We start from the raw sequence: 16,830 nt of genomic DNA on the forward strand, positions 1-16,830 counted from the left end.
ACGTCTTTGGAATGTGAGAGGAAACTGGAGCATCCGAAGAAAATCCATGCAGTCACAGGGAAAACGTACAAACTTGTTACAGAGAGTGGCTGGATTGAACCTGGGTCACTGGCACTGTAATAGCATTATGCTGACCACTATGCTACCGTGCCCCCCACCCCTGTTATGTCTCAGTCATGGTTTGGAATTGACTCTGAGATAATTGAAATGTAAATCGTGAAAGCATAGAATAAACAGAAGAGAAGGCAATGATTTCTTTTTCCCTCTGCGCTGGTCTGAATGCATCACATATGGGTGATGATTCTGTAATGGAACATGAGTTTAATTTACTATGGGTTGTCAGCAAATAGGAAGTTGTAATATTGTGTAAAATTTCAATGCATCTAGAAATGTTGAACTCCATTTGCCTTAACTCTCCCTCTCTGGCATTCGCCACAACTTCTCTCCTTGCTTATAAATGGTGCTGTGGATTACAGAGAATGAATTTGCAGCTTCCAGAATCTGGTACTAATTTGGAGATGCAAGAGTCTGCAGGTGCTGGAAACTGAAGGAACAAACGGTCTGATGGAGGAACTCAATGGGTCGAGCAGCATCTGTGAGAGGAAAGCCATTCTCTGCTGCTTGCAAACTGCTTCTAGCACAATTCCATTAAGATGGCGCCTGCGCATAATGCTCCTTCAGTCGGCATCTTCTGGATAGATCACAAAACCAGATAATTCACTTCTTTTATGTCTTTTACGTCTGTTTTATTGTCTTGGTTGTGATTCTGGAACTGTTGGAGCCCGTGAGTTACAGTTTGGAGATTATTTCAGGTGTGTTTCAGCGCTCTGCAGTCTCAGAGGGGATTCTGGGAGGCAGAGGCTTTGTGGGGAATCCTCATGGTGAGAATCTTGGTATCCACAAGGGTTTCCTTCAGGTGTTTCCGTTTCCTCCCTCGTTGCAGAGATGTATGGGGTAGTAGATTACTCGGTCACATGGGGCGGCGCGAGCTTAGCGAGCCGGAAGGACCTGTGACCGTGCTGTATCTCTGTGAAGTCTCCATCGATCAGGGTTGACCATGCATGTTATGTCCTAGCTGTCTAGATATGCAAGCCATGGCAGTACAATGTGGAGAGCAAGCTGTCGCCCATGTAGTCAGCTCCCCCTCTTCGTGCAGCTGATGAACCCAAAAGAACGGCAGATGCCGATGCAGTTTGGCACCTGCAGCATCACAGGAGTTGCCAGTCAGCGTTGAACTCAACATAGGACTGTCTTAGGGACTCCAGCTCCGGAGTTTTCCCTGGGAGTTTACTCCCAAAGCCTTCCCCATGAGTGTGTATAGCTGCAAGGCAGTGGAGGTTTGAGATCAGAATTTTCCTTCTCCTACATAGAACATAGAATAGTACAGCACAGTACAGGCTTTTCGGCCCACAATGTTGTGCCGACCCTTAAACGCTGCCTCCCATATAACCCCCCACCTTAAATTCCTCCATATACCTGTCTAGTAGTCTCTTAGACTTCACTAGTGTATCTGCCTCCACCACTGACTCAGGCAGTGCATTCCATGCACCAGCCACTCTCTGAGTAAAAATCCTTCCTCTAATATCCCCCTTGAACTTCCCACCCCTTACCTTAAAGCCATGCCCTCTTGTATTGAGCAGTGGTGCCCTGGGGAAGAAGCGCTGGCTATCCACTCTATCTATTCCTCTTATTATCTTGTACACCTCTATCATATCTCCTCTCATCCTCCTTCTCTCCAAAGAGTAAAGCCCAAGCTCCCTTAATCTCTGATCATAATTCATACTCTCTAAACCAGGCGGCATCCTGGTAAATCTCCTCTGTAACCTTTCCAATGCTTCCACATCCTTCCCAAAGTGAGACGACCAGAACTGAACACAATACTCCAAGTGTGGCCTAACTAGGTGACCTGCCAACCTAGACGAGCCTCATCTGCTCGAAGAGACTGGTCTTAAGGCACCAGTAACCATCCTTTCCCCATTCTCCTGTCAGTAGAAATGATTCCACCAGGCTCAGTAGCTGAGCCACACGTGAAGGACTGGAGCCGGACTTGGTTGTCAGAGGCCATTTGAGACGCACACCAATGTGAGTAGTTAATAGGTAGCAGGAGCTCGTCCCACTATATCTCCCACCTTAAGAAACCTAAGAATATTTTTTATTGTTCATAATATATCAGCCTCCATCACCAGCCCAGGCATTTACCACACAGTGTAACAAAGCCTACCTGTGATATCGCCCCTAATCTTTCCTTCACTCACCTTAAGCCAGGAGTTCCCAATGTTTTTTATGCCATGGACCAATCCCATCAAGCAAGGAGTCATGGGCCCCAGGTTGGGAACCCCAGCCTTAAACAAATATCCTCTGACATTAGCTATTGCTGTCCTGGGAAAAAGTATTGGTTGCCCACTCTATCTATAACTCTTATCATCTTGCACACCTCTTTCAGTTCAGCTGTCAATAGACAATAGACAATAGGTGCAGGAGTAGGCCATTCAGCCCTTTGAGCCAGCACCACCATTCACTGTGATCATGGCTGATCATCCACAATCAGTACCCCGTTCCTGCCTTCTCCCCATATCCCTTCACTCTGCTATCTTTAAGAACTCTATCTAACTCTTTCTTGAAAGAATCCAGAGAATTGGCCTCCACTGCCTTCTGAGGCAGAGCATTCCACAGAACCACAACCCTCTGTGTGAAAAAGTTTTTCCTCAACTCTGTTCTAAATGGTCTACCCCTTATTCTTAAACTGTGGCCTCTGGTTCTTGACTCCCCCAACATCAGGAATATGTTTGCTACCTCTAGCGTATCCAATCCCCATAATCCTCCTTTACTACAAAAGAAAAAAGGCCTTGCTCACTCAACCTTTCCTCATAAAACCTGCTCTCTAATCCTGGCAACACCCTGGTAAATCTCCTCTGTACTCTCTCTAAAGCTTCCACATCCTTCCTATAATGACAGAACTAAAACTGAACACAACATTCCAAGTGTGGTCTAAACTGAGTTGCCCCTGTATTTTAGTCTAAGCACACAATCTGATTTCATCCATGAGATGTAGTCCATCTCTGAAATTCAGAAGTAGAATCAGGTTTACTATCGCTGACATATGTTGTTCACCTCTACTGAGGCAACAGAACAGATTTATGGAACAAAATATGACATACAATCATAAGACATAGAAGGAGAATTAGACCATTTCGTCTATCGAGTCTGCTCCGCCATTCAATCACGGCTGATTTATTATCCCTCTCAAACCCATTGCCCTGACTTCTCTCCATAACATTTGACACTCTCACTAATTAAGAACCTATCAACATACCCAATGTACCCAATGACTTGGCTTGCACAGTCAAAAGCAGTGATGAACTACTGCGTGTTTAGCACAAACGACTAACAAAACAATTCTTTCCTGTAATATCCACTGAAACAAGCCTGGTTTCTATTTACGCCCTAACTACTATTTGAGTTTATAAGGGAACACCCAAAAATATTATTATACTTTAAAATAAGGAAGCTCCATAAGGTGTATCAACTGATTTGTAAGAACGAATACAATTGTCATCTGACCTCAGATGGTACACAGAGCAGGTATTTTGCTGAAAGATTTTTAAAAATATCATGAAATTATTAAATTATGCGAAAAAATACCAGGTAGATTTATATTTCAATTGATAAATTTGTGGTTTAGTAAAATGAGGAAACAGTGGAATGCTCTGATACTTATGCCAAAGTTTCCGGTTGTTAAATGGAACTAAATGGCAGATGGTGGAAATGGGGTGGGAACTCAAGCTGGGCTCAGGAGCCCGAAGACACTCACTCAATCTTTTAGGAACAGCTTCCTCCCCTCCGCCAACAGATTTCTGACTGGACAACCTCACAATCTCTTTTTCCTTTTTTTGCTGTTTTTGCACCAGCGATTTAATTTAATAATATATATATTTCACCTAGGACATGCCCTCTTCTCATTCCCACCATCAAAGAGGAGGTACAGGAGACTGAAGATACACACTAAATGTTTTAGGAACAGCTTCTTCCACTCTGCCATCAGATTCCTGAATAGATAGTGAATTCATGAACACTACCTCACCACTTTCTTTTATAGTTTTCTTCTTGCAATACTTCCTTCATTTATTTTTATATATATTCATTATTGTAATTTTTTATTGTTACGTACTGTTGCTGCAAAGCAATAAATTTCATGATATGTATATATTTCTTATGTAATTTATAGTTGTTTTATTATTGTGTATTTCCGCAAGAACAAACAAATTTCACCATGCATGTTTGCCCAACAATAATTAGTTTAAATACAAATATATATTTGTGTGGTAGAAAATGGAGGACTGCGTAGAAGGGAAGGATTAGATTGATCTTAGAGTGGGTTAAAAGGTCAGCAGAACACAGTGGGCCAAAGGGCCTGTACTGGGCTAGAATGTACTATGTCAGCCTTTTAACTATCATTGGTCTTCAGAGCAGGTTGTTAGAATTCTTCATGCTTTCTAACTTTATTTTGTGTGTGTATATATATATACATACATGTGTAGTACTCATAATTTATACTTTATTTTACCCAGGACATGTCCTCTTCTCATTGTTACCATCAAGGAGTAGGTACCAGAGCCTGAAGATTCCTGTTTCAGGAACAGCTTCTTCCCCTCTACCATCAGATTTCTGAATGGACAATGAACCCATGAACACTACCTCTCTATTTTCTTTGATTGCTCTCTTTTTTTTTTATTTGCACTACCTAATTAATTTCATTTTTATATATATTGTAATTTTTTTTTAAATTATGTAATGCGATGTACTGCTGCCACAAAACAATAAATTTCACGATATATACCAGTGGTATTGAAGTTGGTTCTAATTCTGATTCTGGGTAGTCTACAATCCAATGGTGTTGCTTTAAATTTTCCATTTTAAGGTAAGTTACTCCCCCCCCCATCCCTTTATTGTCTCCTCCTGATCTACCAGTTCCTCCTACACCCACCCCCAGCCCTCAGCAACCACACATTCATCCCACTGGATCCCTCTCCACCTCTGCCAATCACACCTCCCTTAGCCTTAGATCCCACAACAGCAGGTTCAGGAACGGTTATTACCCTTCAACCATCAGGCTCCTGAACCAGCGTGGATAACTTCACTCACCTCAACACTGAACTGATCACCGAACACAACTTATGGACTCAATTTCAAGGAAACTCAGTATTATTTATTTATTTGTATTTGCAGTTTGTTCTTTTTTGCTCATTGGTTGTTTGTTGTGTTGTGTGCAGTTTTCTCATTGATTCTATTGTACTTCTTCGTTCTACTGTGAATGCCTGCAAAGTAATGAATCTCAGGATAGTAGATGGTGACAAATATATACTTGATAATACATTAATTTGAACTTTGAACTTTGGATGTGGATCATGTTCGGGCAGATGGGATGAGCATCACGTGCAGTGCAGGCATTCTGGGTCAAAGGGCCTTTTCTAGGCTGATTTCTTTCCCTTTTAGAACACTGCAGCACACAAACAAGCCCTTTAGCCCCTCTAGTCCATGCTGAACTACTATTTTGCCTAGCCTCATCGACCTGCACCTTGACCATAGCCCTCCCTTCCATGCACCTACTCAAATTTTAAATATACCCAATGACATGGCCTCTGCAACCATCTGTACCAATGAATTCTACCGATTCACCACACTCTGGCTAATGAATCCTTGTATTCTGAGGCTGTGCCCTCTTGTCCTAGACTCTCCCACCGTTGGAAACATCCTCTCCACAACTACATTCTCACTATTGGAAACTCGCCTCCCACTGTCGGACATATGCTCTCCATGTCCACTCTACCTAGGCCTATCAATATTCAGCAATCCAAAACATAACCACAGTAAAACAATCTCAGTAAAGCAGCTAACTTATTACCCCCACCCCCACTACTTGATATTCTGACTTCTTCCCTCTCCCATGGGCCTGAAAGCACATACGATCAACTTCAAGAACAGCTTCTATCCTGATGTTTTAAAACCATTAAATGGCTCCCTGGTATGAAAGGATGAGCTCTTGACCTCACAATCTACCTTATGATATTTATCTTACTGTTTACCTGCCCTGCACCTTCTCTGTGACAGCTACATTTTATTGTGTTCTTATAGTTTTCCCTTGTCTACCACCTTGTGTGTGACGGGGTGGAGATGCGTCTCTACCAGAGGAGGTGTAAGATGATCCTTCTCTCCACTGGCCTGCAGGCCACCCTTGGGCAAGGTGTGGCACTGGCTTTGCCCCTCGATCACGGTCATGTGAAGCCATGGGAGCTGGTTGTAGGAGAGGCTGGTGCATAAAGTAAATTTTTATTACCTGAGTACATACATGTCACCACATACAACCCTGAGATTCGTTTTCCTCTGGGCATACTCAGCAAATCTATAGAATAGTAACTGTAACAGGATCAATGAAAGATCAAGTAGGGCCCTGACTCAGAGTCGGACTGTGGTCGGCATGGCAGGGAGAGTTTTTCTTCCTTCTCCCGTCTGCGTGAGATGTGGGACATTTGAGAAACTTTGAACTTTACTGTACCCATGGCCCGTTCTTCATCAAGTTATGGTATTGTTGCACTGTTGTAACTATATGTTATAATTATGTGGTTTTGTTAGTTTTTTTCAATCTTGGTCTGTCCTGTGTTTTGTGATATCACACCGGAGGAAATATTGTATCATTTCTTAATGCATGCATTACTAAATGACAATAAAAGAGGACTGTGTGTCTTCATAATCTAAAAATGCAAATATAAATAAATGGCAATAAATAACAAGAGCATGAAATAACAGGATAAAGAGTCCTTAAAATGAGATCATTGGTTGTGGGAACATCTCAATAAATGAGTGTAGTTATCATCTTTTGTTCAAGCGCCTGATGGTTGAGGGGTAGTAACTGTTCTTGAAGCCGCTGGTGCGATTGCTGAGGCTTTTGCAACTTCTGCCTGATGAGAGCATCAGCGAGCATTCCCTATCATAGTGTAGCAGTGTGTTGGGACCTCTGGTGCTACAGGTTACATGCTGGTGATAATTGATCAGGGTTTGCTTCCAACAGGTTCGCCTCAAACAGGCCTGGTTGCACAAATCCTGGTTATGCAACCGCTGACGGCAGGCAGACAATCTCTGAAGAGTATTGATAATGGCCGGGATCACCCGTTGCAAACCACTTCTGTAAAAAATTTGCCAAGAACAATCATTGTCATGGAAAAACCATGACTGTCTATGTCATACGACATGGTACAAAATGAAAGAACCTCAATGCACTGTGTAATAAATGGATCTACAGTTATATGAACAATATGCAAGACAAGTATTTCACTATATCACAGTAGACCCGACAATAATAAACCAATTCCAATTCCAGTAATACACCCCCCAGCCAACAGTAACAGGTTTATCCGTACGATTTATTAAAGAAACAATGGACCATGCAGTTTTTGGAGGTAAGTTGGTTGCTAGACTTACATTCCATTCAAATCCGGCAACCGCGATCCCTCCAGCTGCCCCAGTGCCAGCCAGTCCAATGAACAGCCCAGAACCTTCACTGCTGGCGAACAGCGATGCCCCAATCTGTGAAGAACAGCAGGATCAGAGTTTGTCCATGGTAAGGAACTTAACAATGATTATTGGCTGCCCTCTAGACACCGAAACCATGCATTACACCCAAACTAGGAAATGCAAGAGATTCTGCAGATGCTAGAAATCTAGAGCAATGCACTTTAGGGGGGGGGGTCAGGCAACATCTGTGGAGAGAAATGGGCAGTTAATGTTTCAGCTCGGGAATATTTCAGGACTGAAGTTGGGAGAGCGCTCTTATTGAGGGGTCAATGGTGGAAAGTCCCTGGGTGTCAACGTCTTCAAGGATCCGTCCTGGGTCCAGCACATTGGTGCCATCATAAAGAAGGCATGTCAATGGCTTTCTCTACGACCTGCTTGTCTGTTCGTCCCTCCCTTCCGTTTGCCCTCCAGGAGCTCACCCCTGCAACTTTGTCTCAGAGTTACACCCACACCTCCTTCCTCACCACCACTCAGGGTCTTAAACCCTCCTTCCCGATGAGGCAGCACTTCAACCTGTACCAGTGAGCCAAAGGGACTGATTTCACGTCGCAGGCTCGGCCAACGTCATCACAGGCACAACCTTCCCTATCAACGAGGACATCTTCAAAAGGCTGTGCCTCAAAAAGATGGCGTCTCATCATTAAGGACCCTCTGGGACATGCCCTCCTCTGATAACTATCATCAGGGAGGAGGTACAGGAGCCGGAGGACTCCCTCACACTCAACGTTTTAGCAACAGCTTCCCCTCTGCCATCAGAGTTCTGAACGGATCGTGAAACCTGCTTCACTATTCCTAGACTGCACCATTTCTTGTTCTAGGTTATAGTCATTTTTATGTCTGCTGCAGAACAAGTTTCATGACAGGTCAGTGATAAGAATTCTGACTCTGTTTTGTGGAATACCCTGCCAGGGGAGGTAGTAGAAGCAGATATGGTATGATAGGCCGGGAATTGTGGGATGCAGAGGGATGAGATTAGTTAAATTGACTACTGACCTCTTATCTGGGCCGAAGGGCTTTTTGCAGAGCCAGATTTCTCTGTGAACCTACGAACGACTTTCACCAGTCACTGAAAGTAAGCATGCAGGTACAGCAGGCAGTGAAGAAAGCTAATGGCATGTTGGCCTTCATAACAAGGGGAGCTGACTATAGGAGCAAAGAGGTCCTTCTGCAGTTGTACAGGGCCCTGGTGAGACCACACCTGGAGTATTGTGTGCAGTTTTGATCTCCAAATTTGAAGAAGGACATTCTTGCTATTGAGGGAGTGCAGCATAGGTTCACGAGGTTAATTCCCGGGATGGCGGGACTGTCATATGTTGAAAGATTGGAGCGACTGGGCTTGCATACACTGGAATTTAGAAGGATGAGAGGGGATCTGATTGAAACATATAAGATTATTAAGGGATTGGACATGCTAAAGGCAGGAAACATGTTTTTGATGCTGGGGGAGTCCAGAACCAGAGGCCACAATTTGAGAATAAGGAGTAGGCCATTTAGAACGGAGTTGAGGAAAAACCTTTCCACCCAGAGAGTTGTGGATCTGTGGAATGCTCTGCCTTAGAAGGCAGTGGAGGCCAATTCTCTGGATGCTCTCAAGAAAGAGTTAGATAGAGCTCTTAATGATAGCAGAGTCAAGAGATATGGAGAGAAGACAGGAAAAGGGTACTGATTGTGGATGATCAGTCATGATCACAGTGAATGGTGGTGCTGGCTCGAAGGGCTGAATGGCCTACTCCTGCACCTATTGCCTATTGTCTAATGTCTATTGAATGCCTCACATCCTGCAACACTCATTCTGCCACCTTCCCTGACCTGCTGGGCATGTCCTGCATTTGTTTTAACATAGAAACATAGAAACTTAGAAAATAGGTGCAGGAGTAGGCCATTCGGCCCTTCGAGCCTGCACCCCCATTTATTATGATCATGGCTGATCATCCAACTCAGAACCCCGCCCCAGCCTTCCCTCCATACCCCCTGACCCCCGTAGCCACAAGGGCCATATCTAACTCCCTCTTAAACACAGCCAATGAACTGGCCTCAACTGTTTCCTGTGGCAGAGAATTCCACAGATTCACCACTCTCTGTGTGAAGAAGTTTTTCCTAATCTCGGTCCTAAAAGGCTTCCCCTCTATCCTCAAACTGTGGCCCCTCGTTCTGGACTTCCCCAACATCGGGAACAATCTTCCTGCATCTAGCCTGTCCAATCCCTTTAGGATCTTATACGTTTCAATCAGATCCCCCCTCAATCTTCTAAATTCCAACGAGTACAAGCCCAGTTCATCCAGTCTTTCTTCATATGAAAGTCCTGCCATCCCAGGAATCAATCTGGTGAACCTTCTTTGTACTCCCTCTATGGCAAAGATGTCTTTCCTCAGATTAGGGGACCAAAACTGCACACAATACTCCAGGTGTGGTCTCACCAAGGCCTTGTAGAACTGTAGTAGTACCTCCCTGTTTTATTTTGTTAAATGCAGATTTCCAGATTAGTGTTTTCATTTTCAGGCAAGTTCCAAAAAGACTGACTCAGTAAATGAATCAGATTAAAGCAAGTATAGTCTGGTACCTTTAACAACGACAATATTTGCCAGCTGCTAGCTTAATGTTTCCTGAGCTAAATTTGCTGGAGAAGCACTTGCGTTTTATCTTTGATCCTCCAATAATTTTATGGAATCGTTTTCACCCTCATCACTCCTATCCTGTGGATCTCTGCAGGAAGCTGTCCAGGCAGGTAACCGGAGTCTGAGTCTCCTGTGTGTTGAGCTTATGGATCGTGGGTACACAAATCAGAGCGGCTGCTGGCCGTTCGACCCCTCAAGCCCCCTATGTAAGTCAAAGCTGAATTTATCTTTATGTATCTCGTTGTATTTCATAAGACCTAGGAGCAGAATTAGGCCATTCAGCCCATCAAGCCAGCTCCGCCATTCCATCATGGCTGATTTACTATCCCTCTCGACCCCGTTCTCCTGCCTTCTCCCCATAACCTTTGACACCACAAGACTCTAAACTTCAAAACTCCAGCAAGTGCAGGCCCAGAGGCATCAAGCACTCCTCGAGTTAACCCTTTCAATCCTGGGATCACTCTTGTGAACCTCTTCTGGAGCCAATACAATGCCGACCCATCGGCTCACAGTTCACCAAGTGCGGTTACTGTCATATGCGTGCTCAAGTACAAGTTCAAAGTTTGAAGTAAGTTTATTATCAAAGTACTTATATGTCACCAAGTACAACCGTGAGATTTATTTTTTGCGGGCATACTCAATAAATCCATAGTAGAATAATAACCAAAAAAGAATCAATGAGAGACCACACCAACGTGGGTCTTTAACCAGCATGCAAAAAGCAACAAACTGTGCCAATCCAAAAAGAAAGAAATAATAATAATAAATAAAAAATAAAAACCAAAAACATCAGATGAAGAGTCCTTGAAAGTAAGTCCATAGGTTGTGGGAACATTTCAGTGATTGGGGCGAGTGGATTTGAGTGTAGTTATCCCCTCTGGTTCAAGAGCCTGATGGCTGAGGGGTAGTAACCGTTCCTGAACCTGGTGTTGTGAGTCCTGAAGCCCTGTACCTTCTTCCTGTTGGCACCAGTGAGACGAGAGCATGACTTGGGTGGTGGGAGACCCTGATGATGGATGCTACTTTCCTGCGATGATGCTTCGTGTAAATGTGTGCACAGACGCAATGAAAAACTTACTAGCAGCTGCATCTAAGGCACATTCCATCAGATAAGTAGCATTCACAGACAGACTGCGCACAATGGAATATATTTGATTCTCGTTATCTCTCCCAATCTGGCCAACCAGCTACGTACTCGGACAACCAATTTACAAACTCACAGGACTTTGGGACGTGGGTGGAAACTGGAGCACCTAGAGCAGGGGTTCCCAACCTGGGGTCTACGGATGCCTTCCTTAATGGCATAAAAATGGATGGAAGCGCCTGCCCTGGAAGAAACCCTGCTTCATCTCCACCTCCACTTAACTTCCTGTTCGGAAAGATTGATCTAGAATCAGGTTATTGTTACTGAGATATGTTGTGATCTTTGCTGTCTTGCAACAGGAGTACAGTGCAATACATTAAAGAACACTGTAAGTTACAATAAGGAATATAAGCTCATTGGCCATTTTGTCTTTCTTTCTTTTTTAATCTTTTTATTAATTTTTCAAAATTATAAACTCAATAACAAAGTTGGTACAAAGAGATTGGAAAAATGTTCATCAGCATATATAAAATGAATTTTAAGTAACATAGAAATAAAAGACTTCCAAACTCATAATAAGATTAAACATTAAAAAAGAAATAAAAAGAAAAATATATATATAAACAAAAAAAACCCCAAAAGAAAAAGAGAAAAATAAACCCAAGAAAAAAAAACAAAACAGGGCTAGACCAACAGCTTGTATCGGACACGTTCAATAATGTCGTTAACTCCGCTCCTCTCATCATATAACTTAAGTTTAGAAAAAAGATTCGGAAAGGTCAGATTACATCATATGAAAATGTTGCATAAAGGCCATTTTGTTAGGTACAGGAGTGGAACCTGGTGTGGTCTTCTCCTGTTGTTACTCATCCACTTCAAGGTTCAATGTGTTGTGCATTTGAAGATGCTCTTTTGCACACCATTGCTGTAACACATGGTTATTTGAGTTACTGTCGCCTTCCTATCGGTTTGAACCAGTCTGGCCATTCTCCTCTGACCTCTCTCATTAACAAGGTGTTTTTGCCCACAGAACTCGCTCTCACTGTTTCTTGCAACAGTCCTGGTAAACTCTAGAGACGGTTGTTCGTGAAAAGCCTAAGAGATCCGCAGTTTTTGAGATACTCAAACCACCCTTTCTGGCACCATCATTCCATAGTCAGCCACTTAGATCACATTTCTTCCCCACTCTGATGTTTGGTCTGAACAACAACTGATCCTCTTGACCATGCCTGCATGCTTCTATGCATTGAGTTGCTGCCACATGATTGGCTGATTAGAGCAGGTGTACCTAATAAAGTGGCCACTGAGTGTATTAAAAAAATAAATAAGTAATGAAAAAAAGAGCAAAATAATGAAGTTGTGTTCATGGGTTGGTTCATTGTCTGTCAGAAATCTATCGCGGGGGAAGAAGCTGTTCCTAAAACACTGAGTGTGCATTCTCAGATTCCTATACCTCTTTCCTGATTGTTGTAATGAGATGAGTTCTTTAAAATCAAAGAAATTTCTATCTCACCCCTAATTATATTCAATGATTCAGTACGTTGGGGTGGGGGGGGGGCAGATTCCAAACATTCACCACTCTCTCAGAGCAATTCTCCCGTTGTTTAAACGGGGACCTCATTATTCTCAATCTGTGATTCTTCGAATCACCGCTGAAGAGAAACTCAATGCAGGTTGACCTAGTATCGGCTCTACAGAAGCAGGAGACTACAGCTGCTGGAAATCCTAAGCCTCACACAAAACACTGGAGGAACTCTGCAGCTCAGGCAGCTAAACGACTCATTGTGGCCTTAAAAAGGGTAAGACAAGTCCTCTTAGAGGGATCAAAGAGTGAGCAATTTCAAATTCCTAGTTATCAGTATCTCTGGGGATCTTTCCTGGGCCCAACATATCAATGCAGCTACTAAGAAGGCACCACCGTGGCTGTTGTTCATTAGTAGTTTGAGGAGAATCGATATGTCACCAAGGACACTCGCAAATTTCTACGGATGTACTATGGACAGCATTCTATCTGACTGCATGAGTGTGTGTGTGTGTGTGTGTGTGTGTGTGTCGGGAGTGGGGGTGGTGCTACTGCATAGGATCGAAATAAGCCGCGGAGAGTTGTGAATGTAGTTAGCCCCATCATGGGCACTAGCCTCCGGGACCCCCATCACCCAGACATGCCCTCCTCTCATTGCTACCATCAGGGAGGAGGCACGGGAGCCTGAAGACACTCAATGATTCAGGAACAGTTTCTTCCCCTCTGCAATCAGATTTCTGAATGGACATTGAACCCATGAACACAACCTCACTACTTTTAAAAAATTTGTATTTTGCACTACTTATTAAATTTTACTATTATATATAGTATATGAATTATGAAAACTGTGGAAACTATGAATTACATTAAGTCAGGCAATATTTAAGTAATATCATAAATATATTATGTGATTAATCATTCCTTGTTGTTTAAATAATTCACTATGGTTATACATGCAAAGTACATGATTTGCATACATCATGAGGGTACCGCGTGATACGTGCGAGCCTTGCTTAAAGTAGAACAAACTAAGCCTCGCATCTCTTGGCCTCCCATCTTTTTCTTGCAATTAGCTTTATGTTCTGGAGTTACGAAACATAACAAGGGGATAATGTAAGAAGATGGGAGGTGGCCTGATGGGAAATGGCCTGAAGAAGAAGGAATCTGATAGGACAGCAGAGTGGAGCATGGGAGAAGGGGATGGGGAAGGGGAGCCAAAGGGAGGTGATGGGCTGGTGTGGAGAAGAGAAGAGGTGACAGAGCCACCAGAATGGAGAATGGAAAAGAGAGATGTGGGACTGTGTGCTGAGACAGAGGGGAGGAAAATAGACAGTATTATTAAAGATCCCAACCATCCATCCAGCATCCTCTTTGACTTTCTACCATCAGGCAGGAGACTATGGTGCATAAAAACAAGAACGGTCAGGATGAGAAACAGTTTCTTCCCTCAGGCCATTAGGCTTCGAACTCCCTGCTGCATCGTATTCAAAGTGTCACTGGTTAATCTGTTCTGTACCTTACAATATTTAATGTATGCACTTTATTTATGTGTAATCCATCTGTAATTTCATCCTTACTTTCATACGTAAGTTATGTGCTATGTGTGTTATGAATACTACAGTGTTTTACACCCTGGTTAGGAGAATCATCTCGTTTGACGGTATACGTGGGTATCGTTAAACAACAATAAACTTGACTTGACTTGACATTGCAGGTCTTGACACTACATCTACGCTACTGCAGCACAACATACTGTGTCAGAAACTCGAGAATTGAAATCCCAATCCCCAGACTTGAGCACAGTGACTAGGTTACCATTTCAGCCAGTACTGAGGGAGTGCTGCGCTGCTGAAAGTTCTGAGTGCAGGAGATCCCTTTGAAGATTTTACCTTTCACCCCTAACCCATGACCTCTGATTGGAGTCTCACCCAACCTCAGTGGAAGAAGCCTGTTTGCACTTAACCTGCCTATATCCCTCATAATTCTACAGAAGGACTTGGGTAGATTAGGAGAATGGGTAAAGAAATGGCAGCTGTCGAGGCCACGTCTTTATGTATATTTAAGGTAGAAGTTGATCGATTCGTGATAGGTCAGAGCATGAAGTGATATGGAGAGAAGGCAGGAGACCGGGGCTGAGAGGAGAATTAGATCAGCCATGATGAAATGATGGAGCAAACTCGATAGGCCAAATGGTCTAATTCTGCTCCCAAATTTTATGGTCTTATGGTCTTATAATTTTGTGTACTTCTACCAAATTTCCCCTCAATCTTCTACGTTCTGGAGAATAAAGTTCTAATCTATTCAACTTCTCTCTATAACTCAGGTCAAGTCGCAGCAAAATCCTTGTGATTTTCTCTGCACTCTTTCAATCTGATTTACATCCTTCTTGTAGGTAGGTGACCAAAACTAGACACAATACTCCAAATTAGGCCTCAGCAGTCTCATATAATTTCAATATAACATCCCAATTCCCTTATGAAGGCCAATGTGCCAGGAAGCTTTCTTTATGACTCTTTTGACCTAGGATGCCGCTTTCAAGGGATAATTACAAAGATATTAATGTGACCTTGTTATGTGCAAATTGGCTGTAGTATTTTCTTTCCTAATTATCAGCATTGATACCTCAAAATATGAGACCAGTTACAATGCAGTCTGTAGTGACCCCTAGTGGTGAAGAGCAGTATTGAAATTTAAGTTTCTTTTGTCTTCATCTCTGCACAAAATCAGAATCAGGTTTATTATCACCGGCATGTGAGGTGAAATTTGTTAATTTAGCAGCAGCAGTTCAATGCAATACATAATCTAGGAGAGAGAAAAATATTAATAATAATAAATAAACAAGTAAATCAATTACCTACATTGAATAGATTTTTTAAAACGTGCGGTAGTAAAAAAAGTGAGGTCGTGTCCAAAGATTCAATGTCCATTTAGGAATCAGATGGCAGAGGGGAAGAAGCTGTTCCTGAATCACTGAGTGTATGCCTTCAGGCTTTTGTACCTCTTACCTGATGGTAACAGTGAGAAAAGGGCTTGCCCTGGGTGCTGGAGGTCTTTAATAATGGATGCTGCCTTTCTGAGACACCGCTCCCTAAAGATGTCCTGAGTACTTTGTAGGCTAGTGCCCAAGATGGAGCTGACTAGATTTATAACCTTCTGCAGTTTCTTTCGGTCCTGTGCAGTAGCCCCTCCATACCAGACAGTGATGCAGCCTGTCAGAATGCTCTCCACGGTACAACTATAGAAGTTTTTGAGTGTATTTGTTGACATGCCAAATCTCTTCAAACTCCAAATGAAGTATAGCCACTGTCTTGCCTTCTTTATAACTGCATCGATATGTTGGAACCAGGTTAGATCCTCACAAATCTTGACACCCAGGAACTTAGAGCTGCTCACTCTTTCCACTTCTGATCCCTCTATGAGGATTGGTATGTGTTCCTTCATCTTACCCTTCCTGAAGTCCACAATCTGCTGTTTCGTCTTACTGACGTTGAGAGCCAGGTTGTTGCTGCAGTACCACTCCACTAGTTGGCATATCTCACACCTGTACACCCTCTCGTCACCACCTGAGATTCTACCAACAATGGTTGTATTGTCAGCAAATTTATAGGTGGTATTTGAGCTATGCCTAGCCACACAGTCATGTGTATACAGAGAGTAGAGCAGTGACCTAAGTACACACCCCTGAGGTGCGCCAGTGTTGATCGTCGGTGAGAAGGATATGTTATCACCAATCCACACAGACTGTGGTCTTCCGGTTAGGAAGTTAAGGATCCAATTCCAAAGGGAGGTACAGAGGCCCAGGTTCTGCAACTTCTCAATCAGGATTGTGGGAATGATGCTATTAAATGCAGAGCTATAGTCGATGAACAGCATCCTGATGTAGGTAATTGTGTTGTCCAGGTGGCCTAAAGCCGTGTGAAGAGACATTGAGATTGCATCTGCCATTGACCTATTGTGGCAATAAGCAAATTGCAATGGGTTCAGGTCCTCACTGAGGCAGGAGTTCAGTCTAGTCATGACCAACTTCTCAAAGCATTTCA

At 43.1% G+C, this 16,830-nt stretch overlaps 1 protein-coding gene across 1 annotated transcript in view; it reads right to left on the minus strand.

Annotated features, from left to right (window-relative positions):
- slc5a10 (solute carrier family 5 member 10) overlaps nucleotides 1–16,830 on the minus strand; it is a 186,176-nt gene that overhangs the window by 158,616 nt on the left and 10,730 nt on the right. The window contains exon 3 of the mRNA XM_063059316.1: nucleotides 7,477–7,581. Coding sequence (XP_062915386.1) covers nucleotides 7,477–7,581 — 105 coding nt within the window. The remainder of the gene's footprint in view (nucleotides 1–7,476; nucleotides 7,582–16,830) is intronic.

Source organism: Mobula hypostoma, chromosome 9 (assembly GCF_963921235.1).
Source record: "Mobula hypostoma chromosome 9, sMobHyp1.1, whole genome shotgun sequence".
NCBI classification, from domain to species: domain Eukaryota; kingdom Metazoa; phylum Chordata; class Chondrichthyes; order Myliobatiformes; family Myliobatidae; genus Mobula; species Mobula hypostoma.